This window comes from Anomaloglossus baeobatrachus, chromosome 5 (genome assembly GCF_048569485.1).
Source record: "Anomaloglossus baeobatrachus isolate aAnoBae1 chromosome 5, aAnoBae1.hap1, whole genome shotgun sequence".
NCBI classification, from domain to species: Eukaryota; Metazoa; Chordata; class Amphibia; order Anura; family Aromobatidae; genus Anomaloglossus; species Anomaloglossus baeobatrachus.
In genome coordinates this window covers 18,154,381-18,172,826 of record NC_134357.1, presented here as the reverse complement: position 1 = coordinate 18,172,826, position 18,446 = coordinate 18,154,381, and the positions used below count along the sequence as shown (strand labels likewise).

Here is an 18,446-nt window from a genome sequence, read left to right as displayed (position 1 = left end):
GCACAGAAGGCGGCAGAGCACAGAAGGCGGCAGAGCATAGAAGGCGGCAGAGCATAGAAGGCGGCAGAGCATAGAAGGCGGCAGAGCACAGAAGGCGGCAGAGCACAGAAGGCGGCAGAGCACAGAAGGCGGCAGAGCACAGAAGGCGGCAGAGCACAGAAGGCGGCAGAGCACAGAAGGCGGCAGAGCATAGAAGGCGGCAGAGCATAGAAGGCGGCAGAGCATAGAAGGCGGCAGAGCATAGAAGGCGGCAGAGCATAGAAGGCGGCAGAGCACAGAAGGCGGCAGAGCACAGAAGGCGGCAGAGCATAGAAGGCGGCAGAGCATAGAAGGCGGCAGAGCATAGAAGGCGGCAGAGCATAGAAAACGGCAGAGCATAGAAAACGGCAGAGCACAGAAGGCGGCAGAGCACAGAAGGCGGCAGAGCATAGAAGGCGGCAGAGCATAGAAGGCGGCAGAGCATAGAAAACGGCAGAGCATAGAAAACGGCAGAGCACAGAAGGCGGCAGAGCACAGAAGGCGGCAGAGCACAGAAGGCGGCAGAGCATAGAAGGCGGCAGAGCATAGAAGGCGGCAGAGCACAGAAGGCGGCAGAGCACAGAAGGCGGCAGAGCACAGAAGGCGGCAGAGCATAGAAGGCGGCAGAGCATAGAAGGCGGCAGAGCATAGAAGGCGGCAGAGCACAGAAGGCGGCAGAGCACAGAAGGCGGCAGAGCACAGAAGGCGGCAGAGCACAGAAGGCGGCAGAGCACAGAAGGCGGCAGAGCACAGAAGGCGGCAGAGCACAGAAGGCGGCAGAGCACAGAAGGCGGCAGAGCACAGAAGGCGGCAGAGCATAGAAGGCGGCAGACCATAGAAGGCAGCAGAGCATAGAAAACGGCAGAGCACAGAAGGCGGCAGAGCATAGAAGGCGGCAGAGCATAGAAGGCGGCAGAGCATAGAAGGCGGCAGAGCATAGAAGGCGGCAGAGCACAGAAGGCGGCAGAGCACAGAAGGCGGCAGAGCACAGAAGGCGGCAGAGCACAGAAGGCGGCAGAGCATAGAAGGCGGCAGAGCACAGAAGGCGGCAGAGCATAGAAGGCGGCAGAGCATAGAAGGCGGCAGAGCATAGAAGGCGGCAGAGCATAGAAGGCGGCAGAGCACAGAAGGCGGCAGAGCATAGAATGCAGCAGATAGAAGGCAGCAGAGCATAGAAGGCGGCAGAGCACAGAAGGCGGCAGAGCATAGAAGGCGGCAGAGCATAGAAGGCAGCAGAGCACAGAAGGCGGCAGAGCATAGAAGGCGGCAGAGCATAGAAGGCGGCAGAGCACAGAAGGCGGCAGAGCATAGAATGCAGCAGATAGAAGGCAGCAGAGCATAGAAGGCGGCAGAGCACAGAAGGCGGCAGAGCATAGAAGGCGGCAGAGCACAGAAGGCGGCAGAGCATAGAAGGCGGCAGAGCATAGAAGGCGGCAGAGCATAGAAGGCGGCAGAGCACAGAAGGCGGCAGAGCACAGAAGGCGGCAGAGCACAGAAGGCGGCAGAGCACAGAAGGCGGCAGAGCACAGAAGGCGGCAGAGCATAGAAGGCGGCAGAGCATAGAAGGCGGCAGAGCATAGAAGGCGTCAGAGCATAGAAGGCGGCAGAGCATAGAAGGCGGCAGAGCATAGAAGGCAGCAGATAGAAGGCGGCAGAGCATAGAAGGCAGCAGATAGAAGGCAGCAGAGGATAGAAGGCAGCAGATGGAAGGCGGCAGAGGATAGAAGGCAATGGGCAAGATGCCAGATTGAAGGCGGCAGATCGAATGGCAGATTGCGGTGTATTAGTCTGGAGGCCACGGTCGAGAGATGTGGCTGTGGACCAGGATCTTGCAAATCAATTCGCTCATCTTCACTGCACTGTAATTTGACAGAACTATATGTAGGTGCCAGTTATAGGTCTCCCTGGCAGTTTACTGCTCCTAATAAGAACAAATTATCCAAAATGTAACCAAATATCCAAAATCCATATTTACTAAAGTAGGAGGAATGTTCAATGACAGAGGACATCATATTCTCAGGGAGACCCGGGCAAAGCTACAGGTCCCAGATGTGCTCAGGACGACTCCTTTCCACTGATAGAAGACATGAATAACTGCGGACTGTATGATTATATACAGAAGATGCCCAGGTTATACCAGCTGTACATATATAATTATATACAGGAGATGCCCAGGTTATACCGGCTGTACATATATAATTATATACAGTAGATGCCCAGGTTATACCAGCTGTACATATATAATTATATACAGTAGATGCCCAGGTTATACCAGCTGTACATATATAATTATATACAGTAGATGCCCAGGTTATACCAGCTGTACATATATAATTATATACAGTAGATGCCCAGGTTATACCAGCTGTACATATATAATTATATACAGTAGATGCCCAGGTTATACCAGCTGTACATATATAATTATATACAGGAGATGTCCAGGTTATACCAGCTGTACATATATAATTATATACAGTAGATGCCCAGGTTATACCAGCTGTACATATATAATTATATACAGGAGATGCCCAGGTTATACCAGCTGTACATATATAATTATATACAGTAGATGCCCAGGTTATACCAGCTGTACATATATAATTATATACAGGAGATGCCCAGGTTATACCGGCTGTACATATATAATTATATACAGGAGATGCCCAGGTTATACCAGCTGTACATATATAATTATATACAGTAGATGCCCAGGTTATACCAGCTGTACATATATAATTATATACAGTAGATGCCCAGGTTATACCAGCTGTACATATATAATTATATACAGGAGATGCCCAGGTTATACCGGCTGTACATATATAATTATATACAGGAGATGCCCAGGTTATACCGGCTGTACATATATAATTATATACAGGAGATGCCCAGGTTATACCAGCTGTACATATATAATTATATACAGGAGATGCCCAGGTTATACCGGCTGTACATATATAATTATATACAGGAGATGCCCGGGATATACCGGCTGTACATATATAATTATATACAGTAGATGCCCAGGTTATACCGGCTGTACATATATAATTATATACAGTAGATGCCCAGGTTATACCGGCTGTACATATATAATTATATACAGGAGATGCCCAGGTTATACCAGCTGTACATATATAATTATATACAGGAGATGCCCAGGTTATACCGGCTGTACATATATAATTATATACAGGAGATGCCCAGGTTATACCGGCTGTACATATATAATTATATACAGGAGATGCCCAGGTTATACCGGCTGTGCATATATAATTATATACAGGAGATGCCCGGGTTATACTAGCTGTACATATATAATTATATACAGGAGATGCCCAGTTATACCAGCTGTACATATATAATTATATACAGGAGATGCCCAGGTTATACCAGCTGTACATATATAATTATATACAGGAGATGTCCAGGTTATACCAGCTGTACATATATAATTATATACAGTAGATGCCCAGGTTATACCAGCTGTACATATATAATTATATACAGGAGATGCCCAGGTTATACCGGCTGTACATATATAATTATATACAGGAGATGCCCAGGTTATACCAGCTGTACATATATAATTATATACAGTAGATGCCCAGGTTATACCAGCTGTACATATATAATTATATACAGTAGATGCCCAGGTTATACCAGCTGTACATATATAATTATATACAGTAGATGCCCAGGTTATACCAGCTGTACATATATAATTATATACAGGAGATGCCCAGGTTATACCGGCTGTACATATATAATTATATACAGGAGATGCCCAGGTTATACCGGCTGTACATATATAATTATATACAGGAGATGCCCAGGTTATACCAGCTGTACATATATAATTATATACAGGAGATGCCCGGGATATACCGGCTGTACATATATAATTATATACAGTAGATGCCCAGGTTATACCGGCTGTACATATATAATTATATACAGTAGATGCCCAGGTTATACCGGCTGTACATATATAATTATATACAGGAGATGCCCAGGTTATACCAGCTGTACATATATAATTATATACAGGAGATGCCCAGGTTATACCGGCTGTACATATATAATTATATACAGGAGATGCCCAGGTTATACCGGCTGTACCTATATAATTATATACAGGAGATGCCCAGGTTATACCGGCTGTGCATATATAATTATATACAGGAGATGCCCGGGTTATACTAGCTGTACATATATAATTATATACAGGAGATGCCCAGTTATACCAGCTGTACATATATAATTATATACAGGAGATGTCCAGGTTATACCGGCTGTACATATATAATTATATACAGTAGATGCCCAGGTTATACCGGCTGTACATATATAATTATATACAGGAGATGCCCAGGTTATACCAGCTGTACATATATAATTATATACAGGAGATGCCCAGGTTATACCAGCTGCACATATATAATTATATACAGGAGATGCCCAGGTTAAACCAGCTGTACATATATAATTATATACAGGAGATGCCCGGGTTATACCGGCTGTACATATATAATTATATACAGGAGATGCCCAGGTTATACCATCTGTACATATATAATTATATACAGGAGATGTCCAGGTTATACCGGCTGTACATATATAATTATATACAGGAGATGCCCAGGTTATACCGTCTGTACATATATAAATATATACAGGAGATGTCCAGGTTATACCAGCTGTACATATATAATTATATACAGGAGATGTCCAGGTTATACCAGCTGTACATATATAATTATATACAGGAGATGCCCAGGTTATACCGGCTGTACATATATAATTATATACAGGAGATGCCCAGGTTATACCAGCTGCACATATATAATTATATACAGGACATATCCAGGTTATACCAGCTGCACATATATAATTATTTACAGGAGATGTCCAGGTTATACCAGCTGTACATATATAAATATATACAGGAGATGCCCAGGTTATACTGGCTGTACATATATAATTATATACAGGAGATGCCCAGGTTATACCAGCTGTACATATATAATTATATACAGGAGATGCCCAGGTTATACCGGCTGTACATATATAATTATATACAGGGGATGCCCAGGTTATACCAGCTGTACATATATAATTATATACAGGAGATGCCCAGGTTATACCAGCTGTACATATATAATTATATACAGGAGATGCCCAGGTTATACCAGCTGTACATATATAAGTATATACAGGAGATGCCCAGGTTATACCCGCTGTACATATATAATTATATACAGGAGATGCCCAGTGTGAGGCAAATCCCGGGATATGAAGATGAATTATGACTTCCAGTCATAATCGCTCATCACTCCCTGGCAGTGCCCCCCTCCCTTCTTGTTCTCAATGTCCAGCATCTGTGAAGGTGTTACACCTCCATGGCCATCTCCTGTGATATGGAGATGAGATGATGTGGGAACAATGGACACAGGAGGACTCCCTGCCGTGACCCTGTGGTAGGAGCTGCTATCTAATTAGCAAGCTTGGAAGTATCCAGACAGAACGACTCCAGTAAAAAATGGTTCATATCTCGCAAGCCATATTTCCGATAAATATGGCAACCATAAAAATGGTGTCTCCGCATGCGGACGATGCTGGCACACCCTTTTTATGGGAGCGGGAGCTTGGGAAATACCCCAGGCGTGATATCAGCCAATGGGGAACTGGCAGACAGGTCATGAGTCCCCTCATTCTGTAGCTAAATTCATAGCTGTCACAATGAGAGCGTTGGCGTCCGCCTACGACGCTCCCAGGCCAAGTTATGGCCATATTCCATGTTGTGGATTTTGTCCATAACTCCAGCCAGGGGTGGAGCAGTGCTCCCTCTGAGGTCACTAAGGTAGGAGGGGACCTGGATTTGCCCAGGTTGATAACCCTACTTCGGCCATTTTCCAGTGTTCTTTCGCTGGGGGTCACGTGTAGGAAACATCTGTGGGAGTTCCTGGAAACCTGGTCTACAGCGCCCCCCTGTGGCCAGACGCACAAGGTAACTGCTGGAACTGTGTATGCCTGTTTGTAAACCATGCTTTATCTGTAACTGTACTCTGACATATGTATATTCTGTAGATTCCCTATTGTATATATTGTAGTTTCTAGTGTGGCTTTAGGCTGATTAAATTATATAATTAATCTTGGGCTGTTCTGTTATCTCGATCTTGAATCCCACGTCTGTGTGTTCGGCTAATAGTTACCGTGAAGCGGTTGGTGGCAGCGAGTTGTGCCAAGGATTATTGTGGGGAGGCCAGTGAGATTCGGGGAGGTTTTATATATTCCGCCCGCGGAGGTCGGGGGAATATATACCCTACTCTCACCGGGGACCCTTCAATAATCGGCATAAGTAGTATAGCGGCCTCCTTGCTTATGGTCGGGCAATTCCATAATTGGCCTGACTATAAGAGGGGCGCTAGAGAGCGCGTCACGTGCTCTGTCTGTCGGTCGGGAGGTATAAGGGAGGGGTGACCCCCACTTGTTACCCCCCGATTGTGACGTACTGGTAGCCAGCGCGGGGGATTTCTGAGTGACCCCCCCCGGTGGTTTGTGACATATTGGTGGCATAGCGGTGGGATCGAGATAATAGTGTGTGTGAGTGTGAGACCCATACTCCCAGACACTAAAGACTGCCTGCAGCAGCTGTGGCTGCTGGGGTCTTCAGACTAGCTCAACACTAGAGTGTCAGAGTGCAGATACTGTAAGGTGTGTGGAGGCATCAGGTGTCAGTTCTGTGTCAGTGACCAAAAGTCTGCAAGAATGGCTGATGGCACCAGGAGCAGAGCTAGGCAACTGGCCAATGCTAAAGCAGGAGCCGAAGAGAGGGAGGACGGTGCTGTGGACAGTAATGAGGAGGTTGCCCACGAGTCCTCCAGGAGCTCGACGCCAGAGAACAGCTCTGCAGAGGACATTGCACAACCTGGCACTGATGGACAAGATGAGGAGCAGCTCACCCAAGGGTCCTCAACGAGCCAGATGCCAGCCCTCCGCTCTGCAATGGACAGTGAATCACCTGGCTCTGCAGCGTGCCGCAGATCACCACTTGCCAATCCCTCCGGCCTGAGAGGTGCAGAGGCCCTCCTTCAAGCTGCCTTGGCCAGGCTTGTGGCTGGAGACCGGGATACCTACGAGATACTCATGGCCGAGCGTGGGCGACAGGCAGCGCGTGACGCTGAGGCTGCGGAGCGGCAAGCAGCGCGTGACGCTGAGGCTGCGGAACGGCAAGCAGCGCGTGAGGCTGCGGAGCGGCAGGCAGCGCGTGAAGAGCGAGAGCGAGAGCGACAGGCAGACCGTGACTACCAGCTGCAGCTAGCTCAGCTCCGGCCCTCATCAGCCACATGTGACCTTCAAAACACCAAACTTCCAAAGGTCCGTGTTGAGGACTTCCCAGTGCTGGAGAAGGATGGAGACTTGGACTCTTTCCTGACTGCTTTTGAACGGACTTGCTTGCAGCACCATCTGGACAAGGATCAGTGGGCCAAATACCTGACCCCCCGTCTAAGGGGTAAGGCCCTGGATATCCTTGGGGACTTGCCTGCTGAGGCAGATCAGGGCTACGACACCATCAAGCGGGCCCTGATCCAACAGTACAACCTCACTCCAGAGTCCTACCGCAAGAAGTTCCGGACCCTGCAAAAGGGACCAAAGGACTCCTGGGCTGACCACCGGCGGGCACTTGCCCGAGCTGCCGACCACTGGACCCAAGGCCTGCAGCTTTCCACCGGACCGGAGATCCTGGACTTGTTCATCACGGAGCAACTCTTGTGGAACTGCCCTGAGGATCTCCGCCAGTTCATCCGAGACCAGAAGCCAAAGGGGTCCACGGCTACAGCTGCCCTGGCCGATGACTACACCAACAATCGGGCTCCTGAGGCCAGGAGAGCAGCCACCAGCAGCACCTGGAGAGGGGGTAAGATGAACTCTGCGACTGCCCCACCTGCCCCTAGACTGCAGGGGGTGTCCCCCTCAACTCCCCTCTCCAGGCCCGTGGCAGAACCAAGACGGTGCCACCAGTGCAACTTACCTGGACACTTCAAGGCCATGTGCCCTCAGCGTCCCAAGGCCCCGGCTCCGTCCCCGTCCCAAGGGCCGCCCAAGGTGTATTGTGTGGGTGGGGGTGGTGGTAGGTCCCTGGACAGCTTCCAACCTGTCACCGTCGGCCGGTCTGTGACCATAGGACTGCGAGACAGCGCCTCGGAGGTGACTCTGGTGCGGCCTGAGATGGTGTCCCCCCAAGACTTGATCCCTGGAAAAACCCTCGCTGTCTCCGGGATTGGAGGCATTGACCCGGCGCTGCCTGTTGCTGACATTTATGTGGACTGGGGCGCAGGGCGAGGGGTGAGGGAGGTGGGGGTAACTGATCGGATCCCCGCAAACGTGCTACTTGGGACAGATTTGGGGCAGATAACCTCCCAGTTTGGGCCCCCACCAAGGGCTGAACCTTCAGCCAGTACGGACATGACTCCTGACAATGTTAATGTGTTATCTATGAATGATGTGAGAGAGGGGGGAGTGAACTCTGATATTTCTGCTTGCACAGACACCATAGACACACACACAGCTGCAGCTGTGACAGGGGAGGGGGTCAGAGAAAGGTGTGACAATGCCTCTACAAGTAATCAGCCTGTGAGCTGGGATCTGCTGCCCTCTGCAGGGATAAGCAGAGAGCAGGGTGCTGCAGGGGGAGGACCAGTGTGTGGGGTGGGGGCTACCACAGCAAATGTGGGGTCCCCAGAGATTTCACAGCGGGGTTCTGTTGCTGCAGGAGGGGAACAGGCAGGTGAGATTGGGGCCGGTCCAGGAGCGGAAGTGCTCCCAGGTAAGATCTCGGTGCATGGTTCCCCCACAACCGGGGTGTCAGGAAGCCAGGTCGGTCTGCCTGAACCGGCGACTTGGTCAGGAACGGAGGAGGAGCAGGCATGACCCACGGTCGCAGCGGCTGTGGCCGCTGTCACCCGCAGTGGGAGTGCTGGAAGCCAAGGGGCCTCCCGGAGGTCCGATAGCTCTTCCCCTTCTGACCAAGTGGCAGCCGAGTCAGGTGGAGGCCAGGACACAGGTCCCGGGGTACTGACCGAAGATGTGACAGTCTCGTCGATTCTGGCCACATCTAGTCAGGGGTTTCAGGCAGCGTTAGAAGCTGACGACAGCCTGAAAGCTCTTAAGGAGCAGGCGGCACAGCCTCCCTCGGACTCGGACCCGGAGCGAGTGGTCTGGGACCAAGGACGGCTGTACCGGGCCACGGTCCAGCAGGGTTCACCGGAGGCGTGGCCCAGGGACCGACAGTTGGTGGTACCCTATCCGTTCCGGACGGAGTTGTTGCGGATCGCACATGAGATTCCGATGGCCGGACACCTAGGGATCGCTAAGACCAAGGCCAGGTTAAACCAGCATTTCTACTGGCCAAAAATGGGGGCCGATGTGGCTGCCTACTGCCGTTCGTGTGAAACCTGTCAGAGAGTGGGGAAGGCGGGGCCACGCCCCAAAGCCCCACTGGTATCTCTGCCCATCATCGATGAGCCTTTCAGGAGGGTGGCTGTGGATCTGGTCGGCCCGCTGGCCATCCCCAGCAGCTCCGGGAAACGCTTCATACTGACGGTAGTGGACTATGCCACCCGGTACCCAGAAGCAGTGGCCTTGTCGTCCATTCGGGCTGACAAGGTGGCCACCGCATTGCTGGAGATTTTCTCCCGAGTGGGTTTTCCCCAGGAAATGCTCACTGACCGGGGGACCCAATTCATGTCCCAGCTGATGGAGGCCCTCTGTAAGCAAGTCCAGGTGCGACATCTGGTGGCCAGCCCGTACCATCCACAGACTAATGGCCTGTGCGAGCGGTTTAATGGCACCTTAAAGCAGATGCTTAAGATGTTGGTCGACTCCCATGGGCGTGACTGGGAGCGGTATCTCCCACACCTGTTATTTGCTTACCGGGAGGTTCCACAGGCCTCAACAGGATTCTCACCGTTTGAGCTCCTGTACGGGCGACGTGTGCGGGGCCCCCTGGCTCTGGTGAAAGAGACTTGGGAAGGGGATTTGGCCACCCCTGGAGTGTCGGTTATCGAGTATGTCATGCGCTTCCGGGACAAAATGCAGGCCTTGACGCAACTGGTACACGACAATATGGCTCAAGCCCAGGCCGATCAGAAGCGTTGGTACGACCAGAACGCTTGTGAGAGGACCTACCAAGTGGGTCAAAAGGTGTGGGTACTGGTCCCCGTACCACAGGACAAGCTTCAGGCAGCCTGGGAAGGCCCATACCTCGTGTACCAGCAGCTCAACCCTGTGACGTACCTGGTCACCCTGGACCCTGCCCGTGGAAGGCGGAAGCCCTTCCATGTGAACATGATGAAGGCACATCATGAGCGGGAGGCGTGTGCGCTCCCCGTGTGCAACCTGCCCGAGGAGGGAGAAGCGGAAACCCTCTTGGATATGCTAGCCCAGGTTAGGGCCGGCGGATCCATTGAGGATGTGGAGGTTGGCCACCAGCTCTTGGAGGACCAACGGTCCCAGCTGTGGGCCACCCTCCTCCCCTTCCGGGGGTTGTTTACCAACCAGCCCGGAAGGACTGACTTGGCTGTCCATCACGTGGACACTGGGGATCATCCCCCGATCCGGCGTTCAGCATATCGGGTCTCCCTGGAGGTGCAGCAACACATGCGCCAGGAGATTGACGAGATGCTGAAGCTGGGGGTGATCCAGGCATCCAACAGCGCTTGGGCCTCGCCTGTAGTCCTCGTCCCTAAGAAGGACCGAACCACTCGGTTCTGCGTGGACTACAGGGGGCTCAATGCTGTCACGGTCGCCGATGCGTACCCAATGCCACGCATCGATGACCTGCTCGATCAGTTGGCCGGGGCTCAGTACCTGACCATCATGGACCTGAGCCGGGGATATTGGCAGATCCCCCTGACTCGCAAGGCCAGGGAACGCTCTGCCTTTATTACCCCATTTGGACTATACGAGTCCACGGTGATGCCATTCGGGATGAGGAATGCCCCTGCCACTTTCCAGCGGATGGTCAACACCCTGCTCAAGGGACTTGAAGGGTACGCGGCCGCGTACCTGGATGACATTGCCGTCTTCAGTCCCACCTGGGAGGACCACCTAGAGCATCTAGCACAGGTGCTCAGGCGGATCCACCGGGCAGGTTTGACCATCAAGCCGGGAAAGTGTCAGCTGGCCATGAGCGAGGTCCAGTACCTCGGTCACCGGGTAGGCGGGAGAACACTGAAGCCCGAGCCTGAGAAAGTGGAGGCCATCGCATCCTGGCCCATCCCCAGGACCAAGAAGCAGGTGATGTCCTTCTTAGGGACCGCCGGGTACTATAGGAGGTTTGTTCCACGCTATAGTAGCCTGGCAAAGCCCTTGACGGACCTCACCAAGAAGAAGCTGCCCTCTGCAGTCGATTGGACAATGGACTGCGAGACAGCCTTCCAGGCCCTAAAGGACGCCCTGTCCAGCCCGCCCGTGCTACAGGCAGCCGACTTCACGCGGCCGTTTGTAGTACAGACCGACGCCAGTGACTTCGGCCTCGGTGCGGTGCTCAGCCAGGTGGACTCTGCGAGCCAAGAGCACCCAGTCTTGTACCTGAGCAGGAAGCTGTTACCAAGGGAAGTGGCCTATTCCACGATGGAGAAGGAGTGCCTGGCCATAGTGTGGGCCCTGCAGCGTCTGCAACCCTATCTATACGGGCGCTACTTCATCGTGGAGACGGACCACAATCCCCTCAGCTGGTTGCACACCGTCTCTGGGACGAATGGGCGATTGTTGCGATGGAGCCTTGCGCTCCAGCAATACAACTTCACCATTCGCCACAAAAGGGGCCGTGACCACGGTAACGCAGACGGGCTGTCCCGACAAGGAGAGGTCGCGGACGGGCGCACGGGGGAACACCGGAGTGTGCTGCCCCCTAGCGCCCTCAAAAGGGGGGAGGTGTGAGGCAAATCCCGGGATATGAAGATGAATTATGACTTCCAGTCATAATCGCTCATCACTCCCTGGCAGTGCCCCCCTCCCTTCTTGTTCTCAGAGGTCCAGCATCTGTGAAGGTGTTACACCTCCATGGCCATCTCCTGTGATATGGAGATGAGATGATGTGGGAACAATGGACACAGGAGGACTCCCTGCCGTGACCCTGTGGTAGGAGCTGCTATCTAATTAGCAAGCTTGGAAGTATCCAGACAGAACGACTCCAGTAAAAAATGGTTCATATCTCGCAAGCCATATTTCCGATAAATATGGCAACCATAAAAATGGTGTCTCCGCATGCGGACGATGCTGGCACACCCTTTTTATGGGAGCGGGAGCTTGGGAAATACCCCAGGCGTGATATCAGCCAATGGGGAACTGGCAGACAGGTCATGAGTCCCCTCATTCTGTAGCTAAATTCATAGCTGTCACAATGAGAGCGTTGGCGTCCGCCTACGACGCTCCCAGGCCAAGTTATGGCCATATTCCATGTTGTGGATTTTGTCCATAACTCCAGCCAGGGGTGGAGCAGTGCTCCCTCTGAGGTCACTAAGGTAGGAGGGGACCTGGATTTGCCCAGGTTGATAACCCTACTTCGGCCATTTTCCAGTGTTCTTTCGCTGGGGGTCACGTGTAGGAAACATCTGTGGGAGTTCCTGGAAACCTGGTCTACAGCGCCCCCCTGTGGCCAGACGCACAAGGTAACTGCTGGAACTGTGTATGCCTGTTTGTAAACCATGCTTTATCTGTAACTGTACTCTGACCTATGTATATTCTGTAGATTCCCTATTGTATATATTGTAGTTTCTAGTGTGGCTTTAGGCCGATTAAATTATATAATTAATCTTGGGCTGTTCTGTTATCTCGATCTTGAATCCCACGTCTGTGTGTTCGGCTAATAGTTACCGTGAAGCGGTTGGTGGCAGCGAGTTGTGCCAAGGATTATTGTGGGGAGGCCAGTGAGATTCGGGGAGGTTTTATATATTCCGCCCGCGGAGGTCGGGGGAATATATACCCTACTCTCACCGGGGACCCTTCAATAATCGGCATAAGTAGTATAGCGGCCTCCTTGCTTATGGTCGGGCAATTCCATAATTGGCCTGACTATAAGAGGGGCGCTAGAGAGCGCGTCACGTGCTCTGTCTGTCGGTCGGGAGGTATAAGGGAGGGGTGACCCCCACTTGTTACCCCCCGATTGTGACGTACTGGTAGCCAGCGCGGGGGATTTCTGAGTGACCCCCCCCGGTGGTTTGTGACACCCAGGTTATACCGGCTGTACATATATAATTATATACAGGAGATGCCCAGGTTATACCAGCTGCACATATATAATTATATACAGGAGATGTCCAGGTTATACCAGCTGTACATATATAATTATATACAGGAGATGCCCAGGTTATACCAGCTGTACATATATAATTATACACAGGAGATGCCCAGGTTATACCAGCTGCACATATATAATTATATACAGGAGATGTCCAGGTTATACCAGCTGTACATATATAATTATATACAGGAGATGCCCAGGTTATACCGGCTGTATATATATAAATATACAAGATGTCGGTATTTGATGCTTCTCACGTTTACACAAATCCCTATCATAGAAATTACCTTTATTATAATAATATTTGGGAAGAAATGTCTTTCAGGTAATGGCGCAATTCTGATTGTTCCACATATAAAGAGCCGGCCAAGAGGGGGAGAAACATCATGGATGTCCTGATCCTCTGCCTCATTAGTGCCCCCTAAATCTGGTACCTGCTGGACCACCCTACATACAGCAGGTAGGTTATGGCGACCACGCTCACCCTAGGGAACCCTGCCTAGAATAAATCCCCACAATAATATAAAGGGGAGGACATGGCACCCCCCGATGGGAAAGCATGGAAGCACAAAGAATGGCCCAGCAACAATGTATCTATTCCAAGACAATACAAGTACCCATCACAGATGTATCCCAGGGGAATAAGTGCGGAATCAGGGCAAAGATCTCTCACTGTGGTGTATACATAAACTAATGGGGTACATCATCTCAGACCAGCACTAATGAGGGGTCCCTTAGGTAGAAGCGAAGCAAACCCTCATAGCTGCAGTAATATATACAGTATATATATATATATATATATATATATATATATATATATATATATATATATATATATATATATATATATATACACACACACAATGCCTTTCAAAAGTATTCATCCCCCTTGAATTTTTCAACCTTTCCCACATTTCAGGCTTCAAACATAAAGATAAAATGTGAATGTTCTGGTGAAGAATCAACAACAAGTGACACAATTGTGAAGATGAACGAAATTTATTGCTTATGTTAAACTTTTGTAAAAAATAAATAACTGAATATTGGGGCGTGCAATATTATTCACCCCCTTTACTTTCAGTGCAGCAAACTCACTCCAGAAGTTGATTGAGGATCTCTGAATGATCCAATGTTGTCCTAAATGACTGATGATGATAAATATAATCCCCTGTGTGTAATCAAGTCTCCGTATAAATGCCCCTGCTCTGTGATAGTCTCAGGTTTCTGTGTAAAGCGCAGAGAGTATCATGAAGACCAAGGAACACAACAGGCAGGTCCGTGATACTGTTGTGGAGAAGTTTAAAGCCGGATTTTGTTACAAAAAGATTTCCAAAACTTTAAACATCCCGAGGAGCCCTGTGCAAGCGATCATATTGAAATGGAAGGAGCATCATACCACTGCAAATCTACCAAGACCCGGCCGTCCATCCAAACTGTCATCTCACACAAGGAGAAGACTGATCAGAGATGCAGCCAAGAGGCCCATGATCCCTCTGGATGATCTGCAGAGATCTACAGCTGAGGTGGGAGAGTCTGTCCATAGCACAACAATCAGTCGTACACTGCACAAATCTGGCCTTTATGGAAGAGTGGCAAGAAGAAAGCCATTTCTCAAAGATATCCATAAAAATGTTGTATAAAGTTTGCCACAAGCCACCTGGAGACACCAAACATGTGGAAGAAGGTGCTCTGGTCAGATGAAATGAAAATCAAACGTATTGGGCACAATGCCAAATGATATGCAACACAGCTCATCACACTGAACACACCATCCCCACTGTCAAACATGGTGGAGGCAGCATCATGGTTTGGGCCTGCTTTTCTTCAGCAGGGACAGGGAAGATGGTTAAAATTGATGGGAAGATGGATGGAGCCAAATACAGGACCATTCTTGAAGAAAACCTGTTGGAGTCTGCAAAAGACCTGAGACTGGGACGGAGATTTGTCATCCAACAAGACAATGATCCCAAAGATAAAGCAAAATCTACAATGGAATGGTTCACAAATAACCGTATCCAGGTATTAGAATGGCCAAGTCACAGTCCAGACCTGAACCCAATTGAGAATCTGTGGAAAGAGCTGAAAACTGCTGTTTACAAACGCCTCCATCCAACCTCACTCAGCTCCAGCTGTTTACAAAGGAAGAATGGGCGAGAATTTCAGCCTCTCCATGTGCAAAACTGATAGACCCATACCCCAAGAGACTGCAGCTGTAATCGCAGCAAAAGGGGGCGCTACAAAGGATTCACTTACAGGGGATGAATAATATTGCACACCCCAATTTTCAGTTATTTCTTAAAAAAGTTTAAAATAAGCAATAAATTTTGTTCACCTTCACAATTGTGTCACTTGTTGATTCTTCACCAGAACATTAACATTATTATCTTTATGTTTGAAGCCTGAAATGTGGGAAAAGGTTGAAAAATTCAAGGGGCCGAATACTTTCGCAAGGCACTGTATATATCAAAGAAATGGTGCCTTCAATGATGGAGACCTCACATAGCGGCCAACAAAAACGCCGCTTGACGCGTTTCACCATTCAGGTTCATCAGGAGGAATCAGACGGCAGACATCACGGTGCAGGAGTGCGGTGCGTCTGATCATCATAGAGGCATCTTATGTGCGCCACAATACACACGGCACAGCCATTTCTAAGAACTCTCTGCCCTCTGATTCCTCCCGCTGTCCTCAGAACTGATAACGGAAATAACAGCAATGTCCCCGATGCTAACGTGAAGCCCCCGCTCTTCTCTGAAGACGCCTGCAGTCCCATGTAATCACACAAGTTCTGCTCTATAAGATCTCATTCCTCGTTTTGCCTCTCGTCCTTCTTGGGATTTGTTCACATTGAGGCTTTTGAGGAGTTTAAAAACAGCAAGATTTTCAAGCACAAAGTGCAGCATTTCTTTTTGTTGAGTTTTTGAAGGACTTTTTCTTTCTGTAAAAAGTTTTTTTTTTCCCTGCAGCATTTTTTTGGTGAGGATTTGGAGGCGATTTTTTAGGAGAGGATCTTTATGGAGGATTTTGGAGAGGATTTTTGCAGAGTATTTTGGAGGCGATTTTTTTGGAGGCGATTTTGTGGAGGATTTTGGAGGCGATTTTTATGGAGGATTTTGGAGGCGATTTTTATGGAAGATTTTGGCGGGGATTTTTGCAGAGGATTTTGGATGCATATTTTATGGAGATTTTAAAGGCCATTTTTATGGAGGATTTTGGAGGGAATTTTTATGGAGGTGATTTTTATGTAGGTTTCAGAGGCGATTTTTTTTGGAGGTTTTGGAGGTGTTTTTTATGGAGGTTTTGGAGGCGATTTTTGAGGTGGATTTTGGAGAGGATTTTTGCACAGGATTTTGGAGGTGATTTTTATGGAGGTTTTGGAGGCGATTTTTATGGAGGTTTTGGAGGCGATTTATATGGAGGATTTTGGAGGGAATTTTTATGGAGGTTTTGGAGGCGATTTTTGTAATGGATTTTGGGGAGGATTTTTGCACAGGATTTTGGAGGCGATTTTTATGGAATTTTTGGGGGTGATTTTTATGGAGGTTTTGGAGGTGATTTTTATGGAGGTTTTGGAGGCGATTTTTGTAGTGGATTTTGGAGGGAATTTTTGCGGAGGATTTTGGAGGCGATTTTTATGGAGGTTTTGGAGCTGATTTTTGCAGAGGTATTTGGAGGGTATTTTTGTGGAGATACGACCATATCCCAAAGAAACATATAAATTCTCTCTACAAGTCTCCTACATTAACCCTCTGCAGTCCTGATTTGGGTCATGCTCTTGTACTGACCCGATCATGAAGCCAATGCACTTGTATGGGACGTATTATTTGCTCTGGTCTTCACCACACCCCCCACTTTTCCACAGGAAGCTTCCACTAGTGTTTTCCATGCCCCCTCCATACTTTCCCACATAAACCTTTCCTTGGCCCCTCTCCATGAACTCCTTTTTCTCTCCCGGATAACCCTTCTCAGAATCCCACTCTCTTCTATAAATAGTCCTTTCCTTTGCCCTGATAAGATTTCCAGCCTTCTGCAGTCTTACCTGCCCCTCTGCCTTCGATGCAGCCCCCCTTAACCACACAAGCCATAATCATGGCCATCACCTTACCTGGGGTTGAGTCGGGGGCTGCTCCCCTGAACCCTCCGGCACAGGAGCGGGTGTCTGGTTGGGAATCCCATAGCTGGAGCTTTCTCGTAGTTGCATATATTGGTATTGGGGGTCATCGCCCCACCACCCTGACTTGCAGCCATTGTTTTGCAATTCCTTGGGGGCTTCCGTTCTCTCCATACCACCCAAGACTGGCAGCGACCTCCTAGTAATCCTTTACCGACTGTCTCTTGCAGATCGCCCTTTGAAGCTCATACCCTTCTCCTACCTATAAGATGTCTCACTGCGTCTTAAGACTATCTGTCACTAAAGCTCATTTGTCTTCTTTGTGTCTTTTTCATCAGACGTCTTGCGTCGTCTTCTTCTTCTTCTTGGTCGTTTGTGCCCTTCATTAAATGCCCAGTACCCTTCGCAGGCTGTTTACGGGGGTCTCCACTCGGTGACTTCCTTCTGTCTTCTCCTCTTTAAAGTTTAAATTTCTTTTCTTATCTTTCTTAATACATTTTCTTGGCCAAAGTTATGGACTCCTCATACTCCTCGCCTGTATCTTCCTGAAGGAGCTTCTGAAGAGGGAGCTTACGGTGCAGGCTCAGGTATAGTGATATATAGATATATATAGCATGTCACATGACCAGTTACAAAACCTGAGATATTAAATATCAGTGAGATAGCCAGAGAGTAACGAGGAAGGAGAGATAGGGAAGCGGCAGGAGAAGCAGAAGATGGAAGGTGGTCAGCGCTCGAAAGAAGAGAAGAGCTGAGCTCGGTGCAACATGGAGGCGTCAACAGCTACAGAAACCGATACATTGTTTATATGTTTTATCAATTGCAAAACAAAGGGGGGAAAAGAGCAACTGAACCTTGTGTTATCCGGGCACTGAGGAGTCCTGGAAGAGCGATCCGCGATGGCTAAATGGGGTCGTATGGGATCAAAAAAATCACAGCTGCCTTCTACCCACAACAGCACCACCCTCATCCAGAGGCCGTGTCCGGTATTGCAACTCAGAACCA

General features: G+C 49.3%; 1 protein-coding gene across 1 annotated transcript in view; it reads right to left on the bottom strand.

Annotated features, from left to right (window-relative positions):
* The window catches only part of CLCN1 (chloride voltage-gated channel 1), a 166,327-nt gene extending 148,331 nt beyond the window's left edge, over positions 1 to 17,996 (bottom strand). Inside the window, exon 1 of the mRNA XM_075348240.1 lies at positions 17,436 to 17,996. Within this exon, the coding sequence (XP_075204355.1) occupies positions 17,436 to 17,615 (180 nt within the window). The 5' untranslated portion in view covers positions 17,616 to 17,996. The remainder of the gene's footprint in view (positions 1 to 17,435) is intronic.
* Between the last annotated feature and the right edge of the window lie 450 nt (positions 17,997 to 18,446).